At 43.5% G+C, this 22,020-nt stretch overlaps 1 protein-coding gene across 3 annotated transcripts in view; it reads right to left on the bottom strand.

Moving 5' to 3' along the window:
* The window catches only part of MCTP2 (multiple C2 and transmembrane domain containing 2), a 138,860-nt gene that overhangs the window by 88,198 nt on the left and 28,642 nt on the right, over nucleotides 1–22,020 (bottom strand). The window contains exons 3-7 of one of the 3 annotated variants that reach the window (XM_045824916.1): nucleotides 16,688–16,750; nucleotides 15,356–15,464; nucleotides 2,830–2,972; nucleotides 1,991–2,067; nucleotides 1,334–1,445 (exon numbers count right to left, since the gene is read on the bottom strand). In XM_045824916.1, the coding sequence (XP_045680872.1) occupies nucleotides 1,334–1,445; nucleotides 1,991–2,067; nucleotides 2,830–2,972; nucleotides 15,356–15,464; nucleotides 16,688–16,750 (504 nt within the window). Of the gene's footprint in view, nucleotides 1–1,333; nucleotides 1,446–1,990; nucleotides 2,068–2,829; nucleotides 2,973–9,376; nucleotides 9,490–15,355; nucleotides 15,465–16,687; nucleotides 16,751–22,020 lie in introns of those variants that run through there. The other 2 variants (XM_045824918.1, XM_045824919.1) reach the window with 2 other exon arrangements.

Below are 22,020 nucleotides of genomic sequence, written 5' to 3'. Positions count from 1 at the left end.
CCTGGAATCAAGATCAAGTAACCAATAACCTATGGTTCATTCTGGACTCTGGTGGGATACTATGAAGCCTTAGGAGAAGCCACAGAAAATCCCTTCTTTGTTACATTAGATGGAAAAACAAATTTATTTTCAACAGCAATATAAGACATTTCAGCATCAAAATATCAGCTTCATAGAAACCTCATTTTAACACTGACCTGTTTTTAAGAATTGACGAAGGGTTTTCTTTTCTCGGTTATCATCAAATAAATACTCATAAGATTTTGCATTAAAAATAGCAACTATTTAGTTGACCCTCTGGCATTTGGAAAGTCACTGTGTAGTTTTCCTACTTCTTTAAGCCATTTTCTGAGTTTACCAGTAAATCAGTCATGATTTTCATCATGAAAATAAATTATAACTACAAGCAAAGATGATGTCAAAATGAAGAATATTCTCCTCCGCGACCCCAGTGACTCAATTCAAGAAGCATTATTGGAGGCCTAATTTATAAACAGGCTTCACATTTTCATGCCAGATTCTAAACATGCTGAATTTTAACACGTCTTGGTTCTTTTTCTAGTAGGTATTTTAGCTGGCTTTAAAAATACCTTTTAAGTAAGTAAGAATCAAAGATGCTTTTAGGTCTTATTTTAATTCTTGGGATTTAATTATATTCTCTAAATATAAAATGAGATTATTATTTGCATTCACATATTTGCTCATAATAACAAAATCTCAGCCATACTATCACAAAACCCAATGCCTTGTGGATCTTATAGGGATCTTCACTAGGCTGTGCATTAACTAGAAATTTCTATACAACAGACCAGAGAACAGTAAAATCTGTATCTTTCCAAAAGTACTCTCACTAGGGAATTTGGTAGGTAAAAGAAAAGAAGAAACTGAAATGCTTCAAATATATACTCGATCACCTTAATAATGTGCAATGCAATTGCAATTAATTGCAATTAAATCCTGGACACTGCTTTCCATAACTGAACAATGCCCAAGGCATCTAGGACCTAAAGAAATTGTAAATAAAGACCTTAACACTTAGTAAAAGTATTTTTCAGATGATATGTTACAAGTGAACAACAAGCAACGTATGTATTTTAATCACAGCAATACGATCCATATCCCTAGCAAAATAGAGAAAATCCTTAATTGATTTTCCTTCCTGATTTCTAAAAGAGAGGACATATATAACCACAGATAGGTAGATAGGTTCTCTCAGTCTCTAAAAATTTATTTGTTTCCCCCTCAGAATAATTGCAAAAAAGCATCTGGCAGCCCAGAACCAAAGGGAAAGGGGAAGGAAGGGTTTCAGAAGGAACACGATGGTGATCCTTACCTGTCTCTTGAAATCACCCTGTTTTACTACCAGGTTCAAATTCAACACAATCACTCCCATGTCATCTTCCAAACTGTTTGGATCTTCCAATTTTAAGATATGTTCAGTCGTTCTACAAGCAAAAACAAAACAAAACAAAACAAAACAAATAAGGCTATAGCACTTATGGCAGTACTGTGTGGCCTTGTAATGCACCAGAAGCCTATGGTAAAAAACTCCTACATCTGACTAAGGGTCAAGACACAAGTTAAAAAAACACGAAATTCAGAAAATAAACCAACCCTCTTCAGGGAAGAGAAACTGTTTGCCATTGCCTAATTCAACAGTTGGTTCACTGATTCTTCTCACCTACTCCCCCAAATAAAGTTTAAATACTTGTTTCCATTTTAAGTTAGGTAGGTTAAGAGCAACCTGAATATGAACAAATGAGGGTACAACATTTAATACACAGTTTACAATACATTATGGAGGATTTAATATCTGACAAGTACATTGGGGAGCTAAAAAAGCAAAAATCACTTAAAAATAACATTTTAAAGCACCCTTTCACTTATTCAGATTTTTCCTTGTCATTTGAGCCAAACAAATGCCAGTCACCTTGACCTTGAGCTCCCTCTAAAATTCACTAAGAACTATTCGAAGGTAAAAACACAATACCTGTTCAGCTCAAGATCACTGAGAGACACAAACGCAGACCCCATGAAATCAGATGTAGTTAAATCTCGATCGTAGACCTTAAAAGAAGCCCAGTAACACAGGTTATTATGGTAAACTGAGTTTATCAAATCATTCACAAATGTAACAGGCTGAGAACTTTACACAGTACACTTCAAGAGGAATTTAGCCAAGGCGACGGGAAAAACAAAATTATTCAAACTTGTCCATTTTCCCCACCACAGCCAAAACAGCAGCAGAAAGTACTTTTAAGGCAGTATGCATATGCATTCAGACGCCATGCACAGCGGACTGCTCTCTGTGGTTTAAATGGTCTCTCATTAAAATTTAGTATTTTCCACGGTGAGCAGGTCTGTCAATTAAACAGAAATTTGTTCAATATTCTAGAGCAATCTCATCTTGCACTCAACTCATGCAGTTTTAACCCAGATGTTAGAGCAATTAATGCTTACAACCAGTAGCTCGAAGCTCTATTAAGTATAAAGTTATTCCTAATGAGAACGGCTTTAGTACTGGTGGCTGCTGAACTAGCAGTAATAATTCTTCCACGTTCAGTAAGTTTAAATACAATCAATAGAGAGATTGTTTTCACTCTGAGTTTCCGTAGAGTAGATCTCACGGATCTGAAAGAAATATACAATTTCGACAAAGCCTCTCAAAAGTTCCTTCCATACTAGTATTTTTAACCCAGTGCTTAAGGACAACAACAACCAAAAAAAAAAAAATTAATTGGAGGAGGTTCTGTTTGAAGAGGGGCAAAGACTGCTGAGAAATAAATATTTTTTCAGGAAAGAACAGATCCGAAAGCCACCTGGGATTACCTTCACACGCAGCTTTTGATCAAGGCTTTGAATGGGCAAGACCACTAGCTCATCCCAAACTGGGTTCAAGTTCTTGTATATGACTTTGCTTTTGTACAGCGTCTTCCCGTTCAGCTTAAATTTCACGTAGGGGTCGCTTGTGCCTTTAAAAGAGAAAGAGAGCAAGACAGGTTTTTCAAATATACATGAAAGCCTAGGATCTCGCCATTAAGTAAAGATTCTTTCCACACTCCTCAGGCTCAAAGCATTTCATCGTGCGCACCCAGAACAAATCTCTCCCTGGGCAGGGATTGGAGGCCCCGTAGGTGGAGAGGAGAGACGTATGAAACAGTTTGGGGTAAATGACTGATTCTTCTTTGCCTTCGGTGGCGGAATATAAATAGGCTCCTTGAGCTTTTTCTGTTTTGTTTCATTGTGGGTATGTCATCACCATACTACCCACAAAAATTCAAGAAATAAAAACCCACTGGGTCACCAGCCAACAATGTCAGGAGTCCTGGGGAGAAGCCCACCCCTCTTTAAGAATGGCAGTGAGTCAGTGAAAAGGGGAGGAAAAAAAAAACACGTTTTCAAACATTTGGCCAGATGGCTGACTCAACAGAACCCTGTACTTCAGAATATAATCATAATAAATAAATCAATCTCTGGAAGCACGGGCTCAAAAGATGGGGCAAGGGGACTAAGACGGGAACCGGGGCGTTGAGATTAAACGGACAAAGTTGCCATTCTTTGCCGCCTCCCGCACCTGCAGCAAAGCAGAGAACACTGTTTCACCCCGGCCAGCTGAACGCCACATCAGCCAGGCCCTCAGCTGGCCTCGGGGCGGCACCCCTGACCCTCCGGCTCCTCCTGGGGAGCTTTGAAACAGACGCCAAAAGAAATGAATAAGGTCCCTCCAGCCACTATATCCAAAGCAGAAAAAAAAAAAAGGGGGCCAATGACAGACCCTCCTCCACACTTTCAGATCAATGGAGAGGGAGAAAAAACTGCCTGCAAACAGAATACATGGATTACGTGTGGTGCATGAGGGTTACATGCATGCAAGCGTGCCATCATACCTGGGACACATAACAGCGACTAGAGCACACTTGTGTGTTATTGCCTAGTGAGTCGTGAATGAAGGAGGCCCAAATGAACAGCCAGTGGATATTGCTACACAGAACGAGAAAATCTCTCACGTGGAGAGGCATAATATGATAATTAATTATCAAACACAGAAGTAGGAATAAGTACACAAAGACCAATGGTCTGTTTTGTTCATCGATTTATCCTAGGTGCCTCAGACAGTGCCCAACACGGGTCCACGCATATGTACTGAAATGAATTCTTGATAGTCATGTCAAGACAAAATAGTCCAAGAATATTGAATCAAAAAGTAGTTAGGCTACTCTGTCACTAACGGTGACCAAATTGTTAACACCCATCATTAATTACTCAAATCTTTTACTTTTTTAGCTCCTTTTTATGTTTCTATGTAGCTGCAGAACTAAAAATGACTGAAAATGAAGGCAATAAATACGTTTCCCAACTATTTGCACTGAAAGCCACATCCCTGGCGAGCAAGATATTACGCGTTGTTTAAAAGTCTTGGTAGATGAGCCGAGGAATAATTTCGGTGAGTCTTCCAGGATCTCAAGGCTACTAACTTAAAAAAAAATTAAACTACAAAGATACACATATACATATTCAAGGCTCACATTTTAAGTTTGGCAACATGGGGGCAAAAACCCAGCTGTCTCTAGTTTAAACTTGGACACACACACACACACACACACACACACACCAAGTTAAGTGGCAATTCTGAGTGGGATTATAAAAATGAGCACATTCATAGCCATTCGGTGCAATACTCACTAGTGAGTGAGTAAGCTGCCCACCCCCCCCTTACAAGTCAGACTTTAACAATCATTCTGATATATATATATAAAGTGGAGGGAAAACTATAATAAAAAGAGGGCTTTAATTAAATGAAATTGCCACTCTGGGATCAGGGCTTCATGCTTGTCAGCGTCCTCTCAAAATAAACATCTCAAAACCAGGCCTTGCTACTGTCACTTTCTCACAGGCAAAGCATACTGGGTAATCCCCAGGCATCTTGACAGCTACATAATGTTCAAACTGTTTCACGGGTGAATGGCGGCAGTTGCGTGAAAGAAAATATTAATGTCTGGAATTAATAGAAAAAGGGACCAGGGTTTACAAAGCCAAACAAGGAAAGAGGGTGTCAAGTTAGCACGGCGTTAATTGTTCGGGAAAATTTGAGAAAGGGGAGGGCCCTGGGGTGACTTTTCTGTCTGAGCCTAAGTGCCTCACTGTCAGCGAGGTGATGTCTCAACTAGGCAGGCTCTGAAAAGGGGTCTGCTGCTCAGAAATGCAACGCCCAGATTATACAAATGACGAGCTGACACCTGAATGGGTGGACTTTAACCTTTTCCACTGGGAGCTTCGGAAACAATGAAGCTCTTTGGAATAAAGAGTTAGGGTGGTACTTGGGGAGGAGAATGACCCTCGGACGCCAGGGACGGTGCCTGCAGGCTGGGGCTGCCACCGATTCTGCCATGGGGACCCCATGGAGTGACATGACCTCAAATTTAGAATATCAAGGCCTTCGTTATCAGTGGCCCTAGTTTCCTGCTCTACCCCAAACACACTAAGGCTCTGCGTACGCTCAGATAGATGACCAGCCATTCACCAGCCCTCCAAAAATGTCTTACCCATTTATACTCCTGACACCATGTGTGACAGTCCTCGTTTCTGCTCATGCTCAGCGACACTACGGCCCGCCAAGTCTCCCTGGACTCCTTACCTGTCAGGCCTGCTAACATCGCTCACGTGCCACACACCTGTACAGGTGACAGTGCATGGCTCCATGCCTGGCACTAGGAGGGGGGTTTCAAGGAAAATTAATCCCAGACCTTGCTCTTCTGCACCTGGCAGGCAGCAGGCAGACTGTAAATATCACCCAAGAGGTAAGTGTCAAAACAGAATTGAATTTGAAGTTATGCAAGTTCACGGTGAGGGGAGATTAGTCTAGCCTGGGTGTCAGGGGAGGCCGCACAAGAGATGGGAGTTGAAGTCTGGGTGAACCTGGATGTGCAGAGAGGGACCGAGGTCCTCTGAGCGGAAGGGATTGGCACCAAAAGGGCAGGAGGGGACAGAGACCATAGTGACAAGATGCATACAGTACCAGGCAAGCATTTCAGTCTATCCAGAAATGATGGGTAAAAATGTAATTAAAAAATGCAGTTTAAAAGACAGATCTGAGTCAGAGACCAAAGTGCCCTAAGATAATAGTTTCATTTTCGTTCTATAAGACAGATAGGGTGTTTTTGTTTTGTTTCGCCCTCTTTCCTTTTAGTATTTTAACAAAGGAAAGACCCGCTCACAACTCTGAAAGGTAGGAAATAAAAAGTAAAGTCTCTGCCCTCTTCTTAACTTCTCCTTACCCCCATGCCTGTCAGGTGCCAGTTTCTTGGGTGTTTTATAGGAAAAATATATGTAAGAATTGCTTTTAACTCGAATGTAATCACATCAAATGCACTGGACCACATGCTTTCACTTTCACAATTAAAGCACCTTGGAGCTCCGCTCAGACCATCGATACAGATTCATGCATTTTGGGTTTTGAGGAAACAACTGTGGGAGTTATCATTGTGTTAGTGTGTCTTCGTTGATGTCACTAGTCACCAAATAATGGATATTTACATCCCTTCTTTTTTTTTTTTTACTAGTACAGATGATACTATAATAAGCATCTGGTATGACTCTCTTGGGGTTCGTAAGTGGTTACACTGAAAAGAAATTTTTAACATTGGAACTGCTTGACAAATTAATGTGTGCCTTTTCTGGTTCTGACAGACATTGTCAAATTCTTCTCCCAAAATCTGTCCAATGTATACTCCCACCAAGTGGAGGGAGTATGTATATTTTTACTTGTTTCTCTACATGCTCACTAACATTGGAATTATAAACCTTTTTAAAAGACCAATGTCAGATGGAAAATGGTATCTCCATTTTTCTCTATTGACAGCATTTGAGTAAATCCCATTTTAGTGACCTACATTCCTATTTCTTTGTCAAGGAGATTCTTGTTCATATCCTTTTCCCCCCTTTTCTATGGGTTCACGGTTTATCATTTGCTTGCAGATTTTGAAGGGTCCGTAATTAAGGCAATCGGTCATTGGCTATACATCTTTTTATAATTTGTTTACACTTATGTTATTTCTTGCAATGAGTAAGTTTCATTTTTATTTAGTCAAATTTACCAAATTTCAGTCACATTTATGGCTTTGTAGTTTAACATGCTGCTCTGAAGAAATTTTCTCACTATAGGATTTTAAATTAGTTCAGCTCTGTTTTCTTCCACAGATTTTGTAGAGTTTCGTTTTTTACACTTAAGTCTTTGGTCCATCTGGAATTATTTTAGTGTGTGGAGGGAAGGAAATTCAGGTTTGCTTATGAGCAGGAGAGTAAAATGATCAGAGCCAAGCTGGAGAAATATAAATCTGGCAGCAGCTTATAATTCAGAAGGCAGAAGAAACGGGCTAAGGCAGGCCAACCTGGCCACTGAGATAATGCAGCACCGGGGCATCGAAGACAAGGAAGAGAGCTGCGCTAAGATGGTAAGAAGTAAAAACCCAAAGCCTCACGAACACAAGCCTTGGAATGTTCATCTCAAGAGATGCTCCATGGGCTGAAAGGGTTAAGTCACAAAAACCATCGAGAAAAGCCATTTACCGTTTTCTCACTTAGGACTTCGCATTACAGAGTAAAACACTGAGCTCTGCCAAGACCTTCATGAAAGACAGACAACAACAACGATAAAACAGCTGAAAACTTTTCCGCTCTGTATTTTGTAAGATGGTTTTAACACAGAAAACACTTGACTTGGAGCCCCTATGAATGTAATATTACACTCCTCTGATTCAAAGCTCTGGATATAAAATATATGTCCAGAATTACCTAGTCGTATGCACGGTAGATGGATTATAAATAGGTGATAAGTGAATGAATAAACTTTGGATTAAGATGGGCATGGTGAATTTAAACATAGGTCTTGCTTTTAATAACTGCAGTGCTTGGGGCAATGCCATGTCCTTATGCCTCCTGTTTTCACCTATAGAAGGAAAATGCCAACCTCAAAGAATTACGTTGAAACGGAATGGATCAATATACATCGATGATAGCAGGTCCAGCTACTTACTGAGAAAGTCCCATGGTAAGTGCTACTATTTTTAGCATTACTATTCAATTAAGTAAAATGGGGGAGAGTGTATAACAATATGCGTAGTACTAATTAAATATTCATTCACTTTATTTGGGCTGTCCAAGATCATATGTACTGATAATTTGTCGCTCTCATATCCCTTCTATTGCCATCTCTAAAGGTATGAAAGTTCTATCACCTCTCCTCATACAGTGAACAGAAAATGCCTTATTTTATGCATTTCTTACAAGGATCTCCTGTGGCTGGGGAAATTTTCCATGTAACAATCTGAGCTGTCCTGGAAGGAAAGGGATATATAAAAGCTAAAAATAATGACGTATCCAGAACCCCTGGCTACCACTCTACTCCAATCCTATGGTTATTCATTGAGGATTTCAGGGCCCTTGGCAGGTAAGAATCTGATGAAAATAACAGGCAGCTCAGTGCAAAGGGCACACGACAACTCGAATCTGTCATCAGGAGAGTCATCAAGAACCATATTATTTGACAATTTTGTTCTCCTCTTGGTATTTTATTTATCATCTTGAGAGGCTGTTACCACATTGAGAGCGTTAATGGGGGAAAAAATGGCCAGTCGCAGCAGGTAAGTGGTAAATAGAACCAACAATATCACCTTGACTGGCTCGAGAACCAGTCTAGCAGGCAAATAAAATAAATCTGTAACGAGGCTCTAATTACAAATAACTTCTCTTAGCTTTTTTGACTATAACAACTCATAGCAGTGTTCGAAAAAGTAGAAAGATACACACAAAAAGGAAATTATCACCATCTATAAAATTAATGTCAGCATGGACTTAGACCTTAGACACACACACCTTTCACAAAAAGGAATCAGCCTTCATCTTGCATTTTTACCTGTTTTCTTCAGTCAGCAGCACATCAGCCTCCTTACCTCCCCATAAATGTAGTTCTACAAACCAGTTCAATGGTCACTTACGTGCATGCTGACCCATACATATGAAAACTTACTACATAATACAATTTTAATAGCATTCTTAATTTGAACTAAAAATCCACTACATTGAATGCAAAAGCCGTATTTATAGGCAAACCTTCCTTATCTGCAATCAGCAAAGCTCTTCTGTCGAGTGAGACAATTTCACCATGCAGCCTCTCCCAAAGAAAGGTTGTCTCAGGCTAGAAAAGTTTTCTAATTAAACACATTTCTCAGAGTCGTTGTTTGCTCATGGAAGGAAATTATCTTCATGTTTTTATACTAAGCTCACATTCTGTAATGTCCGATCATGCTTGCCAGGAGAGCCTCAGAGTTCAGGCCCAAGTCAACAATTATTTTCCAAGTCTTCGGGGCAACTGACCTACCTGTAGAGTTGTTCATCCTGCAGAAGCAGTATTTGGAAACATGAGAGGCATAAATTTGACTTTTTGCTTCTGGTTTTATACACATCTATTTATAATCTTCTCAGCACATTCACGTATTTCCAATCATTTCTTTTTGCAGAAAAGAAAGACGAACCCTCAGCTGTTTTTCTATTGGGTGCGTGAGTTCAGGCTTTCTTCGGGGCTGGCTAAAATCAAAGAGCCAGGCCTGGTTTCTGGAGGAAGGGCCAGTGGAGATTTCTGAGCTGCAGCCGCTGCTGCCCTCTAGCAGCCAAGGCAGGATCTCCAGCTCCAGTAGCTGCTGAGCGCTTAACTGACCTCCTCAGAAATCACAATGAGTGTCCGGGGCACTGAGAGAGGCTTTTTCCTCCATCACATGGGAAAGAAGCAGCAACATTTTTCTTTGTACAGCAAAATCTATATGACTGAAGAGTCTAGCAGAAGTTCAAGTCTAGCAGAGGTTCAAGTCTAGCAGAATTCCAAGCCAGGTTCCTACGTCCTCCCTGGCCCGTCCTGCTACAGATGGTGACTACTGCTTCTATGAGTTCTTTTTCTTGTTTCCGACTACAGAACAGTTTTTCCTCCATAACTGTCTACCAGCCTCAGTCTCTGTTTTACTACTGATCACATCCTGGTTGAATGATTCCAGAACTTTATAAAGAAATAGAAGGAGCCCTGGCTCGTGTAGCTCAGTGGATTGAGCATAAGCCTTTGAACCACAGGGTCGCCAGTTCAATTCCCAGTCAGGGCACATGCCTAGGTTGCAGACCAGGTCCCCAGTAGGGGGCATGTGAGAGGCAACTACACAGGGATGTTTCCCTCTTTTTCTCCTTCCCTTCCTCTCTCTCTAAAAATAAATAAATACAAATCTAAAAATTTTTTTTAAAAAGCAATAGAAGGAAATTAGGAAGGGTTAGGAGGAAAGGGAAGTAAGACAAGAGTAAGCCGGAGAGTCATAAACATAGCACCCAGCCTCAAGCTCAGCACATTGTGAGTTTTGAAAGCATGATGGCAGGAGAGAACCCACTGCCCAGGGCTGTAGCTAAAATCAAAATGAAGCCAGGGACACATGGAAATGCATGGGTTCCCCCTTCATGTATTTCACCCTCTGTGTACAACATGCCCGCACCCTGAAGCAGAACACGCCACATCGACATCACACACAGTGAAGCAAAGGGAGTAGCAATAACTACTTGGAACCCAGCACACACACCATTCTGTCGGCACAGAAATGAACCACCCACAAAACCACCCGTGACCGAGAAGTCCCTTTCACCCAAATGGAAGACATGCTCCGTTAAATTCAAGGCAATCAGCCCGGGTCGGGTGGAAAGCAATTTGTTCCATGCAGCAGACCCAGGAAATGGGCCAGCTTTGCTCCAGGGTACTTCCTGGGAATGGGGATAAATCCCTCTGCAGCAAGAGGTAACTGACTCTATAAAGCAAGAGAGCTTAGAGACCTTCTCATTAACCCACAGGGAGGCACAGCCTCGCAGCAGAGCCCAGCCACAAAAACCTCCAGAGGCTCAGTGGTGGGGATGCATGAAAGGCTATTAGGACAGACAGGGCCAACTGATGATGATTTCAATCAGAATGGGAAGGGAATAAAAAGAAACAGGGTTCAAAATCCAGTTGCCCTTGCCTGCTGTGGAACCTGAGCAGGCTGCCAAAACTCAGCAAGTGGTGGAGAACCACCACTAGCTGTGGTTCAGCATGGGTGTTTGCATCTTGGAGGGTATCAGGTTGCCTCTTGGGTGACAATCTGTGGTGGGCTTGCTGGTCCTGTGTGTTTCTGTTGCTTTCTCACAACATCCAGTGATCTCGCGCCATCTGGTGGTCAGAGATGATACTCCAATGTGACCCAAACGCCAGTTTTTTGCAAAATAGAAAGCACTGATGGTGACCTTTGGATACACTGAAACTGGCATGTGAGCAAAACAACACATCTGTAGGAATCAAAGAGAAATCCAAGAAGCAGACCCTAACATGCATTGCATTTTAATATGAGATTAAAAAGTGGCATTGAAATCATGAGGGGAAAAGAAAGTTTAGTCCTAGTTCATTAAATGGTTCTTTGGCAAAAAATAAAACTAAGTTCTTACTCTGGGCCAGAAATCCAAATAAACTTGGGCAGATCAAAGAGATATATGAAAAATGCCAGACTCCACAGGAAAGAGAATAGATATAGATTAACGTGCATCTTTCTCAAGATAGAAAAGGCCTTTCTGAGTAAAATAAAATAAAAAATAAAAAACAAAGGAAGAAGCCCTTTGGAATAGAATTGCAAGGCTCGAAAAAATATTTGCACCTAAAAAAATTATAAACAAAGTGGTTATATATTGCTATGTTACCCTCCACCCCATACATGTGCCCACACGTCCCCACGTCCCACCCCCAAAACACACACCCCACACCGCTGATCTTCACCGTTACTGCTAGATTGTGTGTGAGCTGGTATTCAAACCCGGCGGGTCTGGGTCCAGAGTCTGCAAGCCTTACCTGCCATTCAATGCTCCTCGTCACTTCACAGCATGGCACACACACACGAAAAAGAGTGATTGTTTTTGTTGGGCACAGCAGGAAAAATGAGGAGGCTGTGGACAGGCTGGCCCAAGCTGGACAGGGCAGCCCTGAAGAGTAGGGGACGGGCCCCTCAGTCCAGCCCATTCACAACCCACCTGCGGACAAGCTGTGTGGTTGCTTTCCCATACACAGCACAGAGTTCTAGGAACACCCCCCATCTGTCCCTCAGCTACATCTGTGTGAATGAGACAGGGGCTATGTAGTAACAAACCTGACAAGCTCAGCAGGGCCACCCGGCAGGCCTGAAACGCTCAGCGGCCAAAAGCAAACACACGGGAAGGTCTGATCCTAAGTTCCGAACTTGGCAGGCCAAGGCGGGGAGTCACCTCCCAGGCCCGTAGCTTCCTTAGCAAAGGTCCATCCTTACGTGAGGTCTGCCCATCGCTCTTACTCATCTAGGATAACACACCTTTGAAATGTCAGAGTCCTTTTCTTTTCCAGACCCCAGGAAGGCCTGACCACAGGCACCAGAACACGAGGCCACGGAAACCCCCAATGTTATCTTGTTCCCCAAATACATCTCTGTGGGCCATAATTGTAACTTATTAACTACCCTGTATCCACCAAGGTAAGAGAAGTGTTTCTCCATTCTGCCTTTTCTGCAGTCTTGGAGATGTCTGCGCTTTGCTTTCTCCCACCTCCCAAACCTACCACTGATGGATTTCATCCACATTTCTATGTCTTCTCCTTTGATTCTAAATACATAAAAGAAACTGCAAAACTGTCATTCTCTAGAGCATTTTTTTTTCTCAATCCGTTGAGATTTTGCTTCCTGGCATGTCCTCAAAATTTTGGCTCAAATAAACTCTGGTAAAACTTTTCTATACACGTGGACATTCTTCCATTGACAGCCGCAAGGAAGAAACTATATTTCTCTCTAGGTCTAATAAGAGTATCTTTTCTTTTTAAAGAAGAAATGTATAATCCTAACAATTAGCCTATTAAGTAGCAAAAGGAAAATGGGTCTGAAATCAGAGGTACCCGACATTTGAGCATTACTGTAGCAGTTCAGCAATTCACTAAACACCTATCAGATGGCAGATCAGATGTCACCGTAGTGGGACTACATAGTGGGACATCTTCAAACCTTTTGTCTAAACCATTCTTTCCAAATAGGGAAAGGACTTTTCCTATAAATGCCCTCTTCCTGTAATGTGTTCTGAAAACAAAGGTCAACCTGTGCTGGGAATGGAGAGGAAGAACAGTTTGCTAGAAGAATCCATCCTGAATTTTCATGGCCTAAAACTCAGATCAACCATCCACCTTCCCACCTGCAGCCCAGGCATGTGGCCCTGGCAATGAATGACATTGAACTCCTTCAAAGAACCCCTTTCCTTTTTGCAGTACTGCAAAGTGGCCACCAGAGGGTACTAGCAACACAGTCTTCCACTGGTCCACAGCAGGACGCTGCTCTCTCACTGCCTTAACAATAAGGGAAAACAGAGGGTTCTAATGCAAGGGCTCTTGTTTCCCAGGAACTGATGCTCTGCGATTTAAGGGGAGCTGAGCACTTTTCCTGTATCACAAAGTGGTGCTCATGCCAGGCCTAGAAAGCAGGGCAGCTGTAAGACACGCACCCTTCTGCAGGAAACTGAGCCAGCGCTCAACTCCCACTATGGCCCACCCAGTTATAAAGCAGTTGGACTGAAAATCGATTCATCACATCAGATTCCTCCTGCTTGACCAATGTCAACATGTAGGAGGCCAAAGAGTTACTCGACAAGGGCAGATCGTCAACTTAAAGCAGGTGTGTGCCTGTCTTGCTAAGTCAAAAGCAATACATCTTGCAGAGACTCCTAGGAGAAAATGGGAAGGAAAGGGGGAAGAGGCATAAAAGGAAGAAGTTAGAAGGAGGAAAGAGGGGAGAAGAACAGAGCAAAGGACAATATGATGACGGGGAGAAGGAGACAGAGACCCACAGACAGGCAACAGGCAATAACTGAGAATCAGAGAACAGAAAGAGTCAGGCTGGACAAGGATCATTCTCGAGTAGAGATCACTCAAGGACCTGGGCTCAGGCAGTGTCTGGACCATTCATAGCATTCGGGTAAGGCTCATTAAAAGAACACAAGAGCAGCCCAAGCTACACTGGCAACACCTGGAAGCTCATTAGCAATGAAAACTCCCGGGCCCCACCCCAGACCTACTGCATCAGAAGCTCTGGGTGTGAGCAATGAGTATTTCCGAAAGTGTGCTGGGTTGCTCTGATGCTCGCTCAGGTGTGAGAACTACAGGTCCAAAGGACTGTGTCGGATAAAATTCAGAGCCTGGCTTGGGCCCCATAGAAACTATTGCTGCACTGGTAAGTAGTATCAGTCCCTGCCTCAACCGACAGTGAGCAGTCAAACATACCCTGATCCCTAACTGAATACTCAAGAGAATCAAGCAGAAATTAACACAGCCGCAGCATAAGGAGACCCGTCGCACACCCCCAAAGTACAGAAAAAGAACTTGCTGGGAGAGGGATGTTTTCTTAGTAGATAAAGATTAATCTTGCCAATAAAGGAAATTGACAGGAACAATCGTTACTGGTTATAAAAGAAACAGGTGCTGGAATGGCACCGTTTATGACCTAAACTCCTTATTTACACTTGGATTATGCTGGGTTTACACAAGATAAATCCACATTGTCATATGTGCTGACTCTGATAAGAGGTGACAATGGTTGGAATTGAGAGTGCAGACTATGGTCTCTCCTTGGTGCTAAAACAGTGAGATAGGAAGCGATGCACATAAACCACATTGTTTTGGTCATTGTTTTGATGTGTACAATGCCCTCTTCATCATCTACGAAGCTGGCTGGCCGTCTGCTAGGCATCTGCTATAAATGTATCGGTGTTGATACATTTTCTTCAGCAGTTGCCATATGCTGGGCACTAAGTTATTACAGTGACCTTAGTTCATTTAAAGCAACTGTATATGGTGTTGATTATCATCATTATTATTATTAATTTAATAATAGTAAAAGATAATAAGGTTTGGCGTGCTTTATTTTTCTTTAAGTTTTTTTTATGTTTAGAGAGAGGGGGAGGGAGTGAGAAAGAGAGAGAGAAAAACATCAATGTGTGGTTGCCTCTCATGCACCCCAATGTAGGGACCTGGCCTGCAACTGAGGCACATGCCCTGACTGGGAATCGAACCAGCGACCCTTTGGTTCTCAGGCCTGCACTCAATCCACTGAGCCACAACAGCCAGAACAGGTTCAGTATGTTTAAATAATTTGCTGCAAATTCCTCGGTTCCTAGAGAGGCTCAGACTTGGGGTCCTGTCTGTTGCAAACCAGGCTGAGACAGCAAAGGCTGGCTAACCACATTGTTACAAGAGTAGAGAGAAAGGAAGGTTTGCAGCTACAAAGAACGTAGCAGAGCTAGGCCTTACCACAGCGATCTCGGATGACCAGGTTCCGGCCCTCCTTCAGGTGGATGGTGAGGAGGTAGGCGAAAGGGCTGGGGAGGTTACTCAGGCCATCGCTGGCTTCCTCGAGGGCCTGCACAGATAGATGGAGAAGTCAAGTCAATTGTCTTGGGCCCCTCGGGAGAGAACTTCAGAAACACTTCTAAATGTAAGGGGAAGAGAATGGTCACTCCAACGGCCAGTCTTCAAGTGTGAACGCCCACTCACTCTGATGACTTGGTTACACCACATGGGAAACATGCTCTTTATATCTCTCCCCAGGGGGGGTTCTATCAGAATGCAGAGGCCATCCTGGAAACGTCTTCACCGTGGGAAGTCTCCGAGAAGAATGAAAGGAGCACCATGCCAACATCTGGAGCTCCCTGAACACCACTCGTTGAGGGCAGGGTTCTTAATAAAGAATCAGTCGTTCCTGGGGGAGCCCCGGGAGGGGAGGAGACGTACAAAGGTGCAGCCTGTTCCCACGAACAGGTGTCCGCACTTCTAAATGCAGCTGCAAAACATCTCCCTCTCCTCCCTGCTTCCCACCAGCCCCCATCAACTCTGGAACTCCCCCTCCATGTGTAAGAAAAACGTTCCAGTACAAAACCACTCGGCAGACAGCCTACTGAGCCCGAATGTCCACACAGCACATGGCCCTTGTCAGCGTCCCACGTGGGACACACTTTGTCTCTGTCCAGTGCCCTCCCCTCTTTAATATATTTTCCTTCCCTGGCCCCCACTTTGGTGCTTCTTACATGTACCCTCACAGTCTCACCACCCCCCAAAACAGCTCACTTCTCTCTCCAGACATGCATCAACTCCTATAAGCCATCATTTTTAATACAGGTCTACCTTAGAATATTTATTAAATGAATCCAATTAAAGTTGTGAACCAGGCTTTTCGTTCAAATGTTTGTCATCCCAAAGAGAAAGGACCGATGAAATCATTCATTGTTCACCTATTTGACATTCAAGTTCATTGATCCTGTGGCTAGGTCATCCTTGACAGCCTTCTTCTGAAAGTTTCCCCACCCGTGTCTCAAAGCACTTCAAAATGGCTCTGTCTCCTGTACTAAATCACTCAATTTTATAGCTCCTCTGTATTTTTAGAAGAATCTATGCCAGGCTCACAAATCAATAGGCACTGAATTTATCTTTTCCAGCTAAAATTTGCAAGGCCTGTCTCCATAAGTGGCTATGGCTGAGCATTCTTTAGAAATAAATGAGGCAAAGAAATACAGGTCCGAACAGATAGCAAGAAATATTTATAATATTGACTTTAGTGTTTATTTGCCTTAAAGGCATGCCACTCACAGATTGTTCTTCAAAGTGTTGGGATGTCATAGAAGCATTGAGATCTCCACTTCCACATAGCTTCTGTAACAAAAAGAAAAAAAAATAACCCTGCTTTTTAAAAAATGCAAAAAAAAAATATCAGCCGATAAGAAAATCCTGCATTAGGTCTTTCCCTTCAGGAAGCTGTCATTTGCATGCAAAGTTTCAGGTGTGTGGCTGTCTTCCAGCCAGTGTGACAGGTCTTGGCAATGAAAGGCTGACTCAGAGCAGCCTCAATCTGGCCGCTGCCGTCTTAGTCATTGATCAGAGCAGAGACAAGGCCGATTCGGCTTTCCTGCTGGGCTGCTCTCCCGCCCCTAGTTCGTCCAATGCTTAAGCGGGAGCAACAGGGTCAACCTGCTAGGTCCCTCCCAAGGTGGGCCCGCCTGGCCCCCAGCCAACGATCGGAGATGGCGGCTCAGGACCCAGAGAACCAAGCTTGTTAATGACGGAGAAAACATTTCAAAGTGGGATCTAAACGTTCTTCCTCAAACCACACACCAACCAAAAAGTAGGAAACACGTATTCTAAATGAATGACCTCAGAATGGGAGGCGTCTATGTTTCCTAATATAAATATTCCTCAGAGGCCCAGGAAATGATTCTGCAGGGCAATCAAATGTGCATGATTCAGCAGTTAGTACGGGATCCAACAGACATCGTCACTGGTTCGAGTTTAACTGCACAAACGCAGGGTCCAGAGGCACTCTGGGAGTTGGGCGAGGACTGCGCAGGAAACGAGGAGGGCGGCGGCCTGCAGAGGAGAGTGGAAGGGAAATGAGCAAATGGCCTCGCCGCATCTGGATGACGTTCTGGCTTGTGACTCTCACCAGCCAGGGCTGATTTCTTGTGTGAAACATAAGCAATTTCTCCCTCCAGAGCAGGCTGGGGAGCTCCAAAGGAACGGGCAAACTTAGAGAGCGGAAGCAGGCCCGCAGACGTTGCTGGTGATCGTTGACCATCGGGCGTTGGAGTGAGGACCCTCAGAGGCACTGTGGGCTTCGGCCCTTCCCATCCACAGTGACCATCAAGGAGGTCCTTGCACACTTCGGAGATGCTGCCTGGGTCTCAGGTGGAGCTTCAGGCCACAGGAGAACCTGTGTTTCCAAGGGCCATTCCTCAGCACCCCCTAGAGGGAGGGGTGAGCCGCTGCAAACAAACAGAGCTCTGGGGTCTACCTCCTCTGCGTGCAGTGAGAGCTGGAAATGCTGCAACCAGGCAGAAAAGAACCTGGCTTGGAACCTGCCGAGCCGTCACTGGGAAGAAGAGGGGCACCAAGAGTTCTTCACGTCTGCCTGTTTCTCCAGCAGTCCCCGGGTCTAATGCCCCTTGACCATGAATTCATCCCGTTTCATTCAGATGAACTCACACAGGGTTACAGGGGAGTTCAGACCCTTCGACCCTTCTCGCAGGGCCCCAGCTCTTTGGTCACTGCAGCAGCATCCTGAAGGAACCACACCGGCCCGCCAGGAGAAGAGCCCTCACTCTTGACGTGGGGCTAGACCTGACAGCAGACAGGAAAGGAGGCAGTGGGGCCTTGGCTAAACATGCCCTGATCCCGGTTCTTAGTATCTCCCATCTGCGTTATGTGTAAAAAGACACCCACGTGGTTGGACAGAACTGAAGACCACTTAATGAGGACCATCAGAGCCTAACCCGACTCCTCCAATGTCAAAGGATTCTCATGCCTTAGACACCACGGGCTATTATTTCCCAGACACTTAGCAATTCCTCTCCTGCCTGCTTTTCAAAACCAGAAAGGCCCAGCCATGCCTCCATGAGCAAGGCCAACCAAAACCTCTGCTGTCTCAGCCTCCGAGGCCTGCACAGCCCCAGCAGTGTCTCCAGCTTTGTGAAACGTAACGATGTCTGACTTGGCCAAACCCACTGGAAGGCGATTTCACAAGAGTATTGGTGCTAGGATCAGAATCCCTGGTTTAAGTGAATGGCTATTAGCCAAGGATCACGGTGGCTGAGAATCATCTGCAGTCCAATAAGATCAGCCCTCAGACTGGCCCACCATCGACGGTCTCCCAAGCTGGCCTCATTGGATTTGATGACCTTAATGAAGTGGCAAAATTAGTCCATATAACCACCAGCACTTTCTACGCTATCAAAAATGAGCACAGAGCTTTTACTCCAACATGCAATAAGTCTTCCACTTACAACAACATGGAAATTAAATGTGAAGCGTGACATTAATTCCACATTTCGGCTGGTTTTACTCAGGGAAAAGTCACAGAACTTAAAGTTATGGTTCCCACAGCCACCATAACTGTCACACGCCATATATACGCACCGAGGAAGGGAATCGGTCACCAGGAAGAAAAACAAAAATGCCACCCGGGCCCAGGAGGCCCGGACTCCTGCTGCTGGGAGACACGGAACTTACTGTCCCCCTACACCCTGTGCAGGGTCTCAGGGATCACTCACTGAGTAATTTGTGCATTGTTGCATGCAAATGTAGTAGCTACATCAGTGAGCTTTTGTTTTAAAAAAAAGGATAATAAATATTTTTCTCACCAGGAATCCTTGGTATCCCACTATCTTTAGAAGGTTTTCTTGTGATGTTCAATCAGAAAGAAGCCTAATCAAGCACTCTGGGTCTTTCATTTTTAAAAAAATAAAACACAGCAAAACTGTTTTTTTAATGCATGTGTAGTGCTGTGACTTTTAACACATGTGTGCGTTTGTGTTACTGCCACCACAAGCATGGCACACAGCAGTCTGTCCACCCCAAAAAACCCCGTCATGCTATGCCCCTGTGGTCGGTTGTCCGCCCTAACCCATGGTGCCCAGCCATCTTTTATCAACGGAACAGTCTCATCTTTCCCAGAATATCCTATAAATGGACTCATACAGTATACACATTTTTGATGCTGGAATCTTTCCCTCAGCACAATGCCCTTGAAGTCCATCCCAGGTGTTTTCTGTGTAGAGAGTCCATTCCTTTTAGCCCTGGCTTGTGTGGCTCAGTGAGCTGAGCACCAGCCTGTGGCCTGAAAGGTCTCCGGTTTGATTCCTGGTCAGGGCACATGCCTGGGTTGCAGATCAGGTCCCCCAGTTAAGGATCCATGTATCTCTCCCACATCGGTGTTTCTCTTCCTCTCTTTCTCCCTCCCGTCCCCTCTCTCTAAAAATAAATAAATGAAGTCTTTTAAAAAACAGTCCATTCCTTTTTATTGCTGAGTAGTATTCTATCGTATGAGTACACCACAATTTGTTTATTCATGAAGGACTGGTTTTAATAACTTCAAACAAATTGTTTGCAAGGACATAATCAGGTGAAGAAAATTAATTTTGAATATCATCAGTGCTAAAGAGTCTTACTATGGCAAACTATTTAGATATGTAGCATTAACATCTCAGTGTGACAATGAGTATGAAGTGACTCATCTTTCAGAATGCTCATCACTGCTTTCCAGGAAAGTGGGGGGTACGTTTAATGATAGTTTGCATTGGTATTTCCACTCCACCTTGCTAAATTGACACTTATGGGAAGATAATCCACACTTTGCATTCTCTTTTGATGAGAACACCCATTCTGCAAGAATGCAAATTTATTAAAATTCAGCAGGATATGGAGAGGTATTAGAATGGATTGATTATTTTTAAAAACAAAACAAAACAAAAAAATTCTCCTCTTGTCACCCAGGACCTTAAGAGGAAGACACAGATGTCAATAAACAGCATTTTCCTTTCGTGTATGCTAAATGTAATCTTGTACAAATACAACCTCCCCTGTGGCTGAAGGATCTTGCCATCCAGTACACACAGGAAGCCAAATGATAAACAATCTCACTCATCACTGGCTGTTTACACTTCAGTGGAAGGAGACAAAACTCACTTCCAGGAGAACTAAATCAGAGTAAAAAATTTGGTTGAGACAATCACTTATAAAGTCTTTGAAAAGTACTCCACTGAAGTTTGTGAGTACAGCAAAGCATACATATAATACACAGTTACTTAATGACTGAACCACATCTAGGTAGTTGAGAATAGGAATCCTCTGTGTCACAAACACAGACCCCTCCAGGGCAGGGGAAGTAACAAAATGAGTAAAGAGATTCAGATGTCTAGACAGATCATCCGGCACTGCTCAGACACAGTGATAGAATCAAAACCACCCACATGGCAATTAGGGGTCCAAATAGGAATGTCTGTCCAGAAAAAGTCAGGTCTACCAGATGGCTGAGTCTGCTCACACTCGATTTTTATGCAGCTTTTTTGGAGGGTATGAATCATAGTACATGTTTAGTTTTCTCCTCTCCCCAAGATTGTTCTCTAAGGGTGATTTCTCTAGAATACTACCTAATATACAAAACCTAAGTCATGCATATGTACATGTGTGTGCATGTCCATGTACACACACACTACTCCAACACAATGGCCAGCAAATTATAGCCCAACACTTGCTTTTATAGATAAAACACAGCCACACCTATTTGTATATGTATTATCTGTGACTGATTTCCCACTACAAAACCAACTTCATTAGTTGCAACCAAGAGTCCTTCTAGCCTACAAAGCTGGAGGTATAAGTTATCTGGCCTTTTCAGGAAAAGTTTGCCAGCACCTAGTATAATAAACCTTTCTTTCCGCACTTGGTAATATTTACCTATGAACTTCCCTGCACTTTTTTTCATGCTTATTAGCAGTAGAGACTTAAAAAAAATGGCTTCCTTAACATTTGTTTACAACTTGATAATTTACAAATATACACTTCTATTATCTTCTTGTAAGGGGTCCATGGACTGCCATTAGCGTTAACAATTGTATTACAGATAAAGAAGCCGGAGCTAAGAGGTTAGATCATTGCCAAAGGGAAGCAAGAGAGCCCCTCACCTGAGCACCCTGGGCATCCACTCTTTCCTGTACCATAGCTGTGCCCAGATCCAGGGGCATCTGTTAACAGAACACCTCACCTGACATACTGAGAGGCAACACTGCACAGTGCCAGATAAAGCTCTGGAGTCAGAAAGAACTAGGTTCACCCTGGCTGGTGGGGCTCAGTGGATTGAGCACCGGCCTGCGAACCAAAGGGTCGCTGGTTCGATTCCCAGTCAGGGAACCAGCCTGGGTTGCAGGCCAGGTCCCCAGTAGGGGGCGCATGAGAGGCAACCACACACAGTGTCTCTCTCCCTCTCTTTCTCACTCCCTTCCTTTCTCTCTAAAAATAAATAAATAAAATCTTTTTTTAAAAACATAAACAAAGAAGATCCGGGTTCAAATCCCACTTCTGCTACTTCCCAGCTTTGTGTCCTTGAAAAATTTACTTCAAGTTCGTGACATGGGGATGTCTATAAAAGGGGC

Source organism: Phyllostomus hastatus, unplaced genomic scaffold (genome assembly GCF_019186645.2).
Source record: "Phyllostomus hastatus isolate PE091 unplaced genomic scaffold, TTU_PhHast_1.1 phas_scaffold_555, whole genome shotgun sequence".
NCBI classification, from domain to species: Eukaryota; Metazoa; Chordata; class Mammalia; order Chiroptera; family Phyllostomidae; genus Phyllostomus; species Phyllostomus hastatus.
This window is presented reverse-complemented; position numbering and strand designations above follow the sequence as displayed.